The sequence below is a fragment of the Penicillium argentinense genome, assembly GCF_028826775.1.
Source record: "Penicillium argentinense strain IBT 30761 chromosome Unknown utg000005l_segment0_segment0, whole genome shotgun sequence".
Lineage (NCBI taxonomy): Eukaryota > Fungi > Ascomycota > Eurotiomycetes > Eurotiales > Aspergillaceae > Penicillium > Penicillium argentinense.
The window spans coordinates 1,211,841-1,225,471 of NW_026622664.1; the positions used below are offsets into that span (position 1 = coordinate 1,211,841).

General features: G+C 48.1%; 2 protein-coding genes across 2 annotated transcripts; one reads left to right on the forward strand and one right to left on the reverse strand.

Annotated features, from left to right (window-relative positions):
- Positions 1–2,144: 2,144 nt before the first annotated feature.
- On the reverse strand, positions 2,145–3,793 carry N7532_005251 (oleate hydratase; the record flags this gene model as incomplete). Its single annotated transcript, XM_056617745.1, has 2 exons — positions 2,145–3,189; positions 3,243–3,793. 2 exons carry the CDS (start codon positions 3,791–3,793, stop codon positions 2,145–2,147), a joined length of 1,596 nt encoding a protein of 531 aa, XP_056473904.1.
- Positions 3,794–11,851: 8,058 nt separating this feature from the next.
- On the forward strand, positions 11,852–13,468 carry N7532_005252 (uncharacterized protein; the record flags this gene model as incomplete). The annotated part of the gene is made up of 3 exons (XM_056617746.1): positions 11,852–12,044; positions 12,124–13,255; positions 13,309–13,468. The coding sequence occupies 3 exons, from the start codon at positions 11,852–11,854 to the stop codon at positions 13,466–13,468; spliced, it is 1,485 nt and encodes a 494-aa protein (XP_056473905.1).
- Positions 13,469–13,631: the final 163 nt, after the last annotated feature.

Consider the following 13,631-nt stretch of genomic DNA (forward strand, 5'->3'; position numbering starts at 1 on the left):
GCATACTGCAATTGGAAGCCACCCAGTTTGGCTTGTCGATGGATAAGATATTGATCCTAGTATTGCCCTTGCCCTTATTATGTGCATCACTGACCCAATCAGCGCCGAATATAGTACACCACAAAGCTAGCTGACGGTAAATCGGACGCCGAAAAAGGCTACGTTTGACGCCATTTTAAGCGTCCTATTTACCAAATGATTACTCACCGAAGTCCCGTGACCGCAGACAGCCCGCTTGAACATTGAGCTCCCGAAGTATGCTCCCGGAGCGCTCTCTGAGAACTCCGGGAGTCCCTCAGGTTGCTTAGGGATCAGCTCAGGGATTGTCCCGAAAGCTTCGGGCTCAGATCAGGGTAACGTCGAAGCCATACCGTTCTTTGTCCGCTTATAGCCGCTCGATGCAAAAATAGACAGTCAAACAGAACTATTGAACCATTTTCTCCTATTTAAAAGGGACTCTTCCCCCCTTCATCAGCTCGTAGCTCAGGGTCTACTGTACTTGTCTTCATTGTGCCTAACAGATCCTTTCGAATTCTTCGTCTTGGCTTTTTCTTTCCCTTTTTTTGAACTATACTTCTCATATCCTTCCTCTCTTCTTTTTTCCGATCGGCGTTTTCTTTCCCAAAGCCATGCCTCTTCCAGATGGGTCTGGCCCCATGAACATGAAGAGCCCATACTTGGTCCCGAGCACTATCGAAGGCGTCGTCGGCAATTAGAGAAAAGTGTTGTCCAAAAAAGACATGCCGTTTCTACCAGAAACAATATTGACTACATTAAAAAGAAGCGAATCAGGTTATCTTCACTTTCCTTGAATAATTCTGGTTTGTCAAGCAGATAATCTCAGACACTGTGACTTCTCAGGCGAAAACCCTCTTCGACTTTTAGCAAAAGCTTAGAAACGCGATGTCATTGTTTTTCTAGAGTTGTTCCAGCATGTGTAGTCCCCAGGTATTTTTCATGTCACGTTAGTCGGAAATTGCTTAAGAAATTAGGATGCAGATGAACAGAACTTACCCATGCCCGCAAAGATTCCAGTGGCAAAGGAAACGAATCCAACCCCGAGATTGAACTTCACCTTGATAGGTAGGTGATCACAGGTATGATTGCCGACCAGACGGCTATTACTGATTGAAGAAGTATGTCGTTGTTCACAGGTTTTGAGAATTAAGATGATTGCGGCCTCGAAAAAGAAGACAGACAAGACACAGAAAGGTCTTATCTACCTCTTGAGATGCTAAGACATAACGCAGACTTTGAACATATTCTCTGAGCCCTAGATGGATGTGCCGTCATGGACCCCAAACTCCTGTCCCTTGTCAATGTAGCAAGACTTTGGCACTATCTTAGCGAACAAACTACGTGACCGTTCAATATAGCTCACTTAAAGCTCACAGTGGCACACTTATCTTGGAACAACGTGAGCTGGTTGTCTGGTCGATTTCATTGGTCAAGTCAGCACAATATTTCGATAAATTGAAGGCGAATATAAGCGGTCTTTCTCACACCTATCGATTCACATTGAAGTGACAGCCTGCAGCCGCACTCGATACTGCCAAGAGAAGAGGGAATTGGGGACATCGGGGCCATTCGTTCCAGTTACAGTATCCGGCCAAAGGATTTCGAAGATTTTCAAAGGATTTGAAATTATCCGGATAGAATTTCTTCGTCATTGGTATAAATCTGGAAATTGGAAAATCTCAATCGGCATTAATAAATGCTGTCAAAACAAAAGGGGTTATATTATCGCTGAGACAAGGTTATTAAGCGAGTACCTGTTTTCCTTTGTATTTTCTATGGTAGCCGGGGTACATCCGGAACACCGGTGTCGTAACACAAACCGAACCCCTTAGATCTACACTACGCTTCAACAGCGTCTTACACCTGTCATTATCAGCAGTCCAATCCGATTCGATCCATCCCACACTAGCCGATACCAATATCGCCTGCTCCGACATATAATACTAAATGAATTAAACCCGAGTAAGCCTTATAGCTACGTATTTCACAGCGTCAAAGTAACCACCCATGAGTCCATGACGTATGGCGTGGGTCTCGAGTTAAGCGTCCTAGCCAGCACTAACAAACTAGAGGAACATAAAATCAATCGAATCAGTTCAGGTTAATTTCTACTTGATCCTGCTTAACTAATACCCGGAACCTCCCGACTTCGTTGTGTCCTGACCCAATCCCATCAAATGATTAACCGCCATCTGTGCGCTTCGCACGCTATAGTCCATTGTGAAAACGGCTTCGCCCTCGACATCTACAAATTGTCCGACTAGAGCTAAATTCTCCGTTCCATCGGGAATCACTCTTGGTCGATCTCCATATGCCCGGGGTAGTAGGGCAGCTGTCATGCGTGGGGCGATGCAGGGAATGGTAATAATCTTTTGGAGTATCTTCCCTACACTGGGAAACTGCAGGTGTTGGAAGAGTTCTGTCGCAATTTCTTCGCCAGAGCAATTGATCATCTGTTTATCGACAAAGTCGCCCTTACGTTCTGGGAACAATGCATAGCCCCAGAACACTTGCACGTCGGACGGTTGGCCAGGAAAGAACGGCTGTTGCGGGATGGTCAAGTTTAGTTGCCAATTGCTGTCTTTCAGGGTAACAAAGGTAGCACTTCCAGCCGTATATCCTATTACCTCGACAAGTCGGTCGAAGAATTCAGGTGTTTTGAGTGTAACGGTGAACGATTCGAGACGGGATTCGTGCATCCGTGTGCAGAAGTTATAAGGGTTGCCAAATTTTTGGTGTTTGCTCGAGAGTTCTAGCCATAGGAGCCAGTTCCCATCCAGGTCTTTCTCAATTTCCATGGGTTCGATGGAGGGGGCCGTCGAGTTTGTGCCTGTTGTTGCACCGGACATGACAGACCCTAATGAGACGATGATGATGTCGTCAGGACTAAGAGTAATCGTAGTGTCTGTCTTATTTTCCTTCACACGGATAGCAGTTATACGGTTATGTTCGTCCGCAGGTTCAGTAATAATATCGGTGATAGTAGTGTGGAAGCGAAAGTCGACACCTTTAAATCGCAGGAAATCGGTAATCGGGGCGATGATGGCCTCATGAAGGTTATGCCGTCCGTTTTCGAGAGGGCGAGAATAGTTTAAGTGGTCAACATTATGCATAAAGCGGTGTATATGACGGCGGAATTCGGCAGCGCTGTGCCATGACTGGAAGCCGAATCTAGCTATGATATTAGTATAACTCCCTGGGAAATATTAACCGAGGTAGCGCACGTCGAAGCCATCGTAAGCCAATAAGTGGTCTTAAAGAATCTGTCGCGAAAGTGGTCGCAAATGCGTGATCGCCCTAGTGACCTTTCAGACTTAGAGGCCAGCATGTACACGCTGATGCGATCTCGTAGACCTAGTCTAGCTCGATTCGCGTCGATGAGTCGCAATCCAGACGGCCTCCGGATGAGGAACCTCGTACGAGGCACTTCTTTGGGGACATTCTTTTCATTATCTTCCTTCATGTCGTCTAGTACCGTCTTACTAGAACGCGGTGTTGAAGGGATCCTGGAAAGTAGATCCTCTATGCCGACACTGTTAAATAACGGCATGCCTCCCGCAAGGTAATGATAGCCATTCACTGGATCACCAGCACTGACCGTTCCACCACCCACTAGACCTTGTGACTCAAGAATATGGATGCGCTCTGGCGGCACATGCGCCTCTTGGAGCAATTTCACCGCGGAGGCGAGCGAGGAGATCCCGCTTCCCAGGATCCAGGCATCAAGATTAGGCGACCGACGGTCAGCGTTGAGCATGATGTGCGAAGAGGACATGACGATGGGGAGTGCGACGTGTACGATAGCATTCACTGGGCGTACATTTGGGGAAAAGAATGGTTTCGGATCATTTTCCCCTATTATTTTGTTAAGCGGGGGATTGTTCTGGGTAAACTCAGGCGACAGGGAGAGTCTGGTGCGGTGATGACTGGTTATTCCAGCTGGCACGTCAAGGCAGGAAGGGTGTCAACCGCCCAATTAGTCTGGGAGTAATGATGTCATGGCTGGAAAGTAAGCTTCGCCTCACAATCTGTAGGTTTACATTAGGTTTATCTAGCATTCCGTCCGGACGAAAGGTTAGCCACTCAGATAATCCATTCGGGCAGCCACTCTCATTCCAGTTGGTTGATTTCGGCTAGTTGAAGTTTGAGACGCGGCATTTCTATACGATAGGAGTAACAATCTAATTGGTCGCTAAAGGAGCCTAAATACTGTACCTCAACTGGTCACATTCTTCGGGCCCCGCAATTTGCTCATCTTTATCGCAACCGCTCACGCAGCTAGCGCTGCGCCACCTGGAACTCATTGCGCGCCATACAACGGCAACCTCTCCCAAACTCAACCGCACTTTCACTTCCGCGCCTATCAACATGGCGAATGGCTTCGTCGCTGAGCTCATGACGTATGTCGATTGCCTTTCTGTGGGACGAAACAGTTAGGCTTGACCATAAATGTCCTCCAGGGACGAGGAGTATGAGCGGAAAGTCAGGCATTCGACCGAGACCATCATGGTAACCTTCTTTTCCCCATTAAACGGTAAGAACAAGGCGAATCACAAAGCTAAGCAACAGTTCACAACCGTCCAGTTCTACCAAGTCGACATCAGAAGGCACACTATGCTCCACAGTGCCTGTATCAACAAAGAATTGCCTGTGTTGTAGTTCAGAGGAAATTGATTAATTCTTTTTATCGACGGGAGAATAACCGGGGCTATATATACAACGATAAGATCAAGTTGATTGTTGATTGGAAATCAACTTGACTCTTTGTATAGACACCTCGGGAAATATTTCAGATGGTGCGGCTTCGTTCCTGATCTACACCAGCCTCATATCGCAACAGCCTACTACAGTCTTCGTCAAAAACGGCGCGGACTTCTTGACCCTAGACGAAAATGTTTCCTTTCCGAATATTCGGAAATGCCTCCAAGTGCTCCAGGGACATCTGAATAACAAATATGTGCCTGTTCAAGAGTAGCAATGGACATTTTCAAAAATAAATTTTGATTTACTGCAGAAGCGCACTTTGTATCGAAGGTCGAGCAATAGCCTGAATTGTACCAATCATAGGGGTTACATCAGAGGAGCAATTTGTTCACTCAGCCTTGTTTACCGCTAATGCATGTATAACACTGCTATGACTGGATACTTTCTGGTGTTCTATTAGCTGACTGGTTTATATTGCTTTTTTTGTACGACAGATAGTCGTATTCGTGGAGGATATAAAGTACTCTTCCATTCAGGGGTTATTCCCAACCCCGGTCTTCAACAATTCATCCCTTTTGAGACGCCTAAGTTGGCGCATTCCCTTCGCATACGCACGATACATGTGACTTCCCTGAATCTGACCAGTTGCAATACCCACGTCGATTATCCTTCTGAGCGCTGGTGGTATATTGAACTATCTGCGCCTATCAGTAGAGCAATGTTCTATGATTACAAGCCGTTCGGCTATGTTCCATCAACCGCAGCTTCTGAAATGGATTGGTTCTTATTTGCATATCTCGGGTAACATCGCACCTTGTTGGTTCCTGGAGCAGGACTCAGGTGAGTTGTCTAATTTATGCAAGGAGAACTGTATGCTAACAAATTCGCACAGACAGAGAGAGCGTTATCTTGCACACTACACCAACTCGACCATCAACAGTAAACGGCGACATTATCATTCTTCCGGGTCCGCTACAATATCCACCTAGGGTGGCCAGGCCACAATGTCGTCATCGGTGCATATTCACGCCATCAGAACTTATGGTTGACTCCTACAACTGCACAGCGCCACTTGAACAGCCCAACGCTAGCAATACAATTTCGAATCCAAGCGGCGACAAGGGTCCGTGAATGCGAACAGGAAACGAGTGGCTAGGAATTAGGAACAAATCTTAATTTGTTATGTCCTTCCTCTCTTCAGGCCCTGATTCGGAAGCGTACCCCGCAGCCACTGCAGCTTCTTCCATTGGTATTCCGGCAACCATCCAGCTTTGCTCCCAGTGATAAACCGGTTCTATCTGTACTCTATGGCGAAACATAATTCAAAATACCACCCTTTCATAGCCCACTCCCGTGATGGCCCTTTCGACATAATGTTACCTAGCATTGATGTTCCCCGGCCGGTTTTGCAGACGTGGCGCAGTCCTCTGGACCCATCGTTCAGATTAATCACAATATGCACCTATATAGACAGGATAATGTCTGTCAGGTGGGGCTTTCTTGTCTCGGCTGCCGCCGCTTTTATGAAGGCGCTCAGGCTCAACGGCCGTTTTCTTTTCATGCTGCCTTCATGGTGTTCGGCTTTGAAACAGATGTGATGCTTCGGCGAAGTCCAAGACAGCCTCCACTGTCTTAGCCCTTGAACCACTGTTGATCTTACCCCTTCCGTCTTCGCCAAGTCCCCCCAGCAAGGTTGACATGCTGTTAAACGCCTCACCGACCTTCCCTCAGAGCTCTCGCCGTAGTTCTCTCAGCTCCGGACAGTCCAGCAGAACATGGGTTACACTCTCTCGTTCGCCACAGGCACATAGATCATCATCGTGGAACCGAAAGGCCTTCGCGTATGTTGATAGCCAGCAGTGTCCAGTTCGCAATTGCGTTAGTAAGCCCGGTTTCTAGGTAAGGACCCTGCAGAATTACGAGAGTTTTATCTCCGCAATCTCTCGGAATTTGAGTCGTACCACCTGGTCTACGTTGATGAATCTGCATGCGATAAGCGGATCGGATTTAGACGAACACGCTGGTCGCCACTCGGTGTAGCCCCCCGTACAAGTGCCACAGTTCCACCACGACGAGCGGTATCAAATATTGCCTGCTTATGCCCAAGATGGTATTGTGTTCTCGAGACTTTCGCGGCTCGACGGATGCCGCTGTGTTCGAAGACTTCATCGGACAGCTTCTTCGGCACCGCGGAAGATGGCCGGAGCCAAAGTCTGTCCTGGTCATGGACAATGCGTCATTCTACCACTCCGAACGGATTTTGCAAATGTGTACCCATGCCGGAGTCAAGTTGGTTTATCTAGCTCCTTATTCACCGGACCAAACTCGATTGAGGAGTTTTTCGCCGAGCCCAAGGGCTTCATTAGGTGCGCGCGTAACTGGAGCTACTTGGCAGAAGATCCGGACCAAGGATTTGACTGCTTTCTTAACTAGTGTACTACCAAGTTCGGAGCAAGAAGGAGAGTGCTAGAGGCCATTTTCGGCACGCCTGCCTGACTATTCAAGATTTGGACGTTTGACTGTCTCCCCCTTGCGGCAGCATTACATCGAACGAGCGGTCTCTCATTGAGCCTGAAGAGCTGCTGTCCATTTGCCCCAGTCGCATTCATTCTTCTGCCCATTCAGACAATGTTCTAACCTGGCTAAACCTCTGCCAGTAGAACTACCGCTGAAGTGGAAAGCTGCCTCAGTTACGACCACTCCAAGTGGAATCAGTTCCACGAGAAGGGCCAGTTCCGCGAGTTGGATCCCCTGCACCAGAAGAACCACTCTGGCACTGACATCTCCCCGGCTCTCTCAAATCTTTACTGTCACCGCCGCTCCTTCTCCCTTCGCCTCATCTGCCTTCGTCTGTTTGACTCCTCGTCATCTGGCCGAGGAAGAATATATTTCTGAGTCATCACCGGCTCGCCGATAAAGAATGTACCACTTTCTTTGACTCCGTAAAGACGGCGTCGATAAAGTATTCGAAATAAGATTTCCCCATTTACTCTCACATTGTTTTCCGAACCCTAACGTAATATGTAGCCGTGGCTCCACTCTAATCTAATTTTAGTACTGTCTCAACCAAGTCTGCTCCAGGTCCAACATAGCCTTCCCCCACACAACCCCTGCCTGTAAATCTATCTCCGCTTCCTGCATTCTGATTAGTCAAACCGGAATTCCTCTGGTCCATGTCTCGCAGTCAGTTGGACAACTTCTAAAGGATGGAGTCACCCGCGGTAGATAATGCTAAGCGTACGTAGGACAAGTACACCCACACTAATGTAATTTTGGTTACTTTCTGAACAATCCCTGTCACCTGTTTTAACAAATGAGTCATAGTTATGACACGGTAAGGATCCCTAGAACCTTCTAGAATCTACTCAGCGACCGTGGAGGAAAGTGGAAAACAGATGTATTCATACCAACTGCAGAAGTCAGTGGGAATGTCTCGATTTCTCTGCTAAGAGAAAGGAAAGTATAAATTCCTTACTCTCCCCAGAAACTTTCTTTGGAAAGAGATAAGAATATACAAGAGATCGTAAACTTTAGACTTCATAGAAGCGACTTTATAAATGAAACCCCTCCAGATAAATGACCGAGAGCTAGAGTACCTGCTCTCAACGCTAAACATTCTGGGCGAAAGTCTGGAGGAAGCCACAGTCCTCTCTTACCCCGAAAGAAAACCCACTGCTTGTCTATAGATAACGCAACATTTCCTTCAGACCAAACCCAATCAGAATGGCCCTCGAGGGTACGGCGCGGCTCGCCTGTGCTGGCATCCCAGAGCCGGACTGACTCGTCATCGGAGCCAGAGGCCAGCAGCTGGCCGTCGGGTGAGAAAGCCACAGACTGGACCCAATCGGAACGGCCCTCGAAGGTACGGCGCGGCTCGCCTGTACTAGCATCCCAGAGCTGGACGGGCGTGTCATCGGAGCCAGAGGCCAGCAGCTGGCCGTCCGGTGAGACATGCTTCCGATGCCAACGGTTCGGTCACCAGGCCTGGTCCTGCAAAGAGAAAGCCCCCCGATGCGGGCACTGCGGCGGCCCACATGAACGAGCAAGATGCCCACCAGGAATCAGAGCACGGTGCCTGGAGTGCAGCGGCGAACACCCGACTGGGGACCCCCCTGTGCCCGACACCCACCGTCCCTCTCTCCTCGCAATGTTAGAAAACAACCTCCGAATCCTACAACTGAACATCATGAAGTCGAGGGGCGGGCATGGAGGCCCTCATCAACGATGAATAGAAGATGCTGTTTTTTGTTCTGGTCAAGAGACTATAATGTGCAATCTGGGCCAGAAAAAGATAGTGAAAGAAGGACCGGTTCTAATCATCCATTGTAACATCCATGACGATAAAAGGATGTTGCTCCAATTTGACAAATTTGGGCAGTGGAGCCTGCCCAAAGGGTGTGTAGCTTGGTGCTAGGGAGACTTAATTCTTGGGTCAGGATTGCTTCAAACATTGCCGCGTTCCAAAATAAGCGAGACTGCATATCTGCAACCCACGAGTTGCAGGGACTATGTGGACTATAGGTCCATCAGTTCATACTTCACCTTGCCACATCCCAGAGATGACCAACTTACTTCTCCCAAAACATACGACACCACGTGGCTGCTCGGGCAGTCATGGTTCACCAATCCACAAGTCGAACCATTTGGGCGTAAAAAAGTCTGGAAAAATGGTTAGTCTTGCCGTCCGTTCCACTAACAAATGGCAGAGAGAGATACCCAGCCAAAAGATAACATTGGCAGCTCTGCATGCTGTTATCATCAAGTAAACAGCCTGTGCGATATTGGGATTTTTGAAGAAGTGAAGTCCGAGGACGTTTTCTTCCAGAGCTGCATCAGCCTGATCCGAAGTGCACCGTTCATTCTCAGAATGATGCTCAACGCCAGCCTCGGAGAGAGCCCTTTTGCCCCAACAGCCCAATGCCATCATCGCAAGAACAACACATCATTCGATTTCGTGGCCAAAGTTCCCGTGAATAGCCTTCGGTAAAGTGTGATGAAAGAAGAAGCTTCAATCCAATATTGGGTGAGTAATTTGAAATGTCGCAAAGTAGGTATCGCAAAGCTCATTGATAATGGAAATACTTAGGTTGGACATCGTATTGGGTCTCTTCTGTCCACCATAGGGCGGCCAGCACCGACAAGGCGCGACCTTTTTGTCTCAAGCGAGGTTGCATAGCCCATCCCATGCTCTGCAAATATTGCCTGGACAGGATGGGGAAGCACTGCAACGACAGGGCTCCATGATATAACTTGGTGGACACTGAATTGTATCACACTTGAATTGATAATTCAGATAAATTGCCCACAAACCTTGGGCTGCCGTATGATAAAGGAAGGTTTGCATCTGGGGTCAGAAGTATGCCCTGCGATAGCGCTTGGGGAATTGTATCGAGAAAGTCCTGCGGACCAGGAACATGATTCGGGAGCATTACGGAGATATGGTCAAGTCTTGATTCAAATTGCTCCAGAATTCTAAGGAACGTGTCCGATGATACCTCGGAACTATTGTCGATGGGACTGTTAGACTGAGGGACTACATGCTCCAAAAGCCTTTGCCTGCTCACCGAGATGACTTTCGACTACGGTACACACAATCAACCCCAGTATTCCGGCATATAACGCACGGAAATTGTTCGTCACAGCGCGACTTCTTCACGCGACGGAGCTCACATGCCTAACGAAAGTCTCATCAGTTGAGTCTTTCTGTGCAAACAGCCGAGATTACCTGTTTCGCGACGTGACAACGTGGCCTCTTGCTGCGTCTCTCTAACTGCTTCGACATCGGCTGCAGCTCCGCGGTGGACTCATCACAGGCATTGTTGGCCATAGCATCGGAAACTCCGTGTAAAACAAGGCCAGTGGACGTAAGCATGCACAGAAACAGGAATATTGCTGGAGTTACAGGAGAGCGGGGAGAGAATTTGCGTTCCAGTCTCGAGGTAGTCGCGTAGGAAGATCTCCGGCCTGCGCCCCGATAAAATTCAAATGGTCATTTAAAGTCACCTTCCTGGATGTGTAATCATAAGATCATCCCGAAAGCCAGGTGTAACCCCGCAGCACTCGATTCCGGAGTGTTCCCCAAGCATATCCGAAGCTGTGTGTGAGCGGCATTGTGTATTATACATGCAATAGTACATACCATCACTTGAGGGTCTTTCAGTCTAGTCGTGCGCAACAGCTCGCTCTGTGAACCAGCTGGTGTGATGAGCTTCGATGAGAATAGGGACTTACCGTATCCGTGCAGTGTCGGCCCTTACTCTACCTTCTTTGGTTCCTAGAAGCGGGCGTTTAAGCAACAGCTTTTCGCTAGCTTTTTCGCCCTTTGTATCACCATCTGAGTTGTTGAACATGAAATCACTGTTTCGTCGCCGCAATGTTCTCTTTCCACTGGCGTTGATGTAGTCAATTCGACCGAATACAGTGATGGGTGCGCAAAACAAATTTGCACAAAGTAAAGAATCCAAATATTGGAACAGAGAGCAGCCGCAACTCTTGCTCCCCGCAGAGGTCCCAGATGGGGAGTGAAGCCAGAAAAAAAGGATTCATAGTTCAGGCGCGGACATGTGGTTAACTTGCCCCTCTCATAGATTACTTTTATAACGAGTAGTTGGCCTGCTGGCAATTTTCGTCCCAGTCACTTATGAGCGGATTCCATTGAACATAGGAAGACGGTCAAAGAAGGTATACAATGCCTCATACCAATCCACGGATGAACTGCGAGCGAATACCATTACCAGTTACGGAGTCTGTTCGACCTTAGGGGGGACTATCGGTTCTCTTATCAGCCTGGCATTTGAATAGTATTTTAGGAGGTTTCTCAATTAACGACGTCTCAGTATACAAATTCCCGAAAGTAGGGAGGACGCTGCCACCTTCGGCTTACGCATTTGGCCACCAAAACCTAAAATTCCGGATGCCCCGCATGCTGTGCCAGAAAATCGGGGTCAAATAGTGGGGTAGAAATCCTGTGGTAGAATTGGTTGGGGCCTGCTGGCTATTGTGGTGTTAAAAGGAAAACTAGGCGGTTACCTAATGGCATGGCAACTAACTGCGGGGAAGCATCAATCGTCTTCGTTATAACCGACCTACGCTGAGTATAATTTACGCTCAGCCGACAAACATCTTTTTCATGAAAGTCGTCTGCCACAACACTGACATCAAGATGTTTATGACAATCGCGGCCGCTTTTGCGGTCAGTATCGCTTTCGTGGTCCATTACATTTGCAAGTCCCTGTTCTTCAGTCCTTTGGCTGGGATCCCAGGGCCGAAGGCCTTTGCCTTAACGAAATGGCGACTTGCCTTCGAAGATTACAAGGGCACGCGTACCCGCAAACTTCATGCGCTTCATGAGGAATATGGGCCGGTCGTCCTTGTGGGCCCAAAAGAGATATCATTTAACAGTCTTTCGGCATTGCGTGTATGGGGCCGGGAGCGGCTTCGAAAGGACCACATTCTACAATATGTTTTCGACATACGGGCGGCAGAACATGTTCTCGTTTAGCTCGGTAAAACAGCATGGAGACCGGAAAAAACTCTTCGCACATGCGTATGCCAAGTCTACGATGCTGAAGGGGGAGACGGCGCGCACGATTGAAACGAAGGTCAGGAAGTTCATAGAGCTTTTGGATAGAGAGCGAGACGGTCGATCTATCGACATTTTCCCAACACTACATTACTTCTCTTTGGACAACATCACAGAGTTCGTATTTGGCAATGCTGGCAAAACCGCATGTCTTGATGGCGTGGAAAAAGACCGTGCACTTCTTCGCGATATTATGGCCACTGGCAGTCGCAGACTTACATGGTTTACGGTCCATCGCCCGAAATTCACGACCTGGCTTTACTCGAGGACCGGATTAATGGGCTGCGTCGCTCGCCGGTTCTACCCACTGCAGGGCCCAATACCATACACTGATATCAAACTGCATGCAATGAAAGCTTTCCGGATATTCTCAAATTTCTCGACCAAAGAGAAGGCCAAGCAGTCCTCTCTCATCTCGAAGCTCTGGAAGCATCATTCCACTCAGAAAGAGGGTGGCCTAGATGATCTGGACATAGCATCTGAATGCGCAGATCACCTCGACGGGGGAATTGACACTACAAGTGACACTCTTATGTTCGCAATTTGGTCTCTTTCTCGCCCTAAGCATGAGAAATTCCAGCAGAGACTCATCAACGAAGTCCGAAATCTATCAGAAGACGAGCTTAATGCGGATGGTATACCACGGGCAGAAGTGGCCAGCAAGCTAGAATATGTGGATGCAGTTATCAAAGAAACGCTGAGACTCTTCGCGCCTCTTCCAGCGTCACAACCAAGATCGCTACCAAAAGACACAACCATCGATGGTTATCCCATTCCTGCCCGTACTGTCGTCTCAATCTCACCCTATATTTTACATCGGAATGGAAACATTTTCAGGGACCCTCTAACATTCAATCCAGACCGCTGGCTTGATCCATCTCAGGACACTGCGGGAATGAATAAGCTATTTTGGGCCTTCTCTAGTGGCGGACGGATGTGCATTGGGATGCAGTAAGACACCTTCCAGTGGGTGATGTGAATGTTTTGTTACTTACTTTCACTAGTCTTGCCATGGCTGAAATGACCACGTTTCTGGCTGCGCTTTACCGCAAATATACAACGGAACCCGGAGATGATTTTGGCATTGTCTCCCCTGGCATTACTAGCCGTTTTGAGATCTTTTATGACGAGAGTTGCAGTGGTGTACGAGTACGTTTCACCTGAACCTATCACTGGATTGTGTGCTTACTATAATTAAAGGAACATCAATGCCAAATTTTATTCAAGCCTCAGTGATACCCGAGATCGAGAACCATCTGTGTTGATGATTACAAGTCAGGCAAAGAACAAAGCACACGTGGAGATGCCTGACGCCTGGTTTGATGCT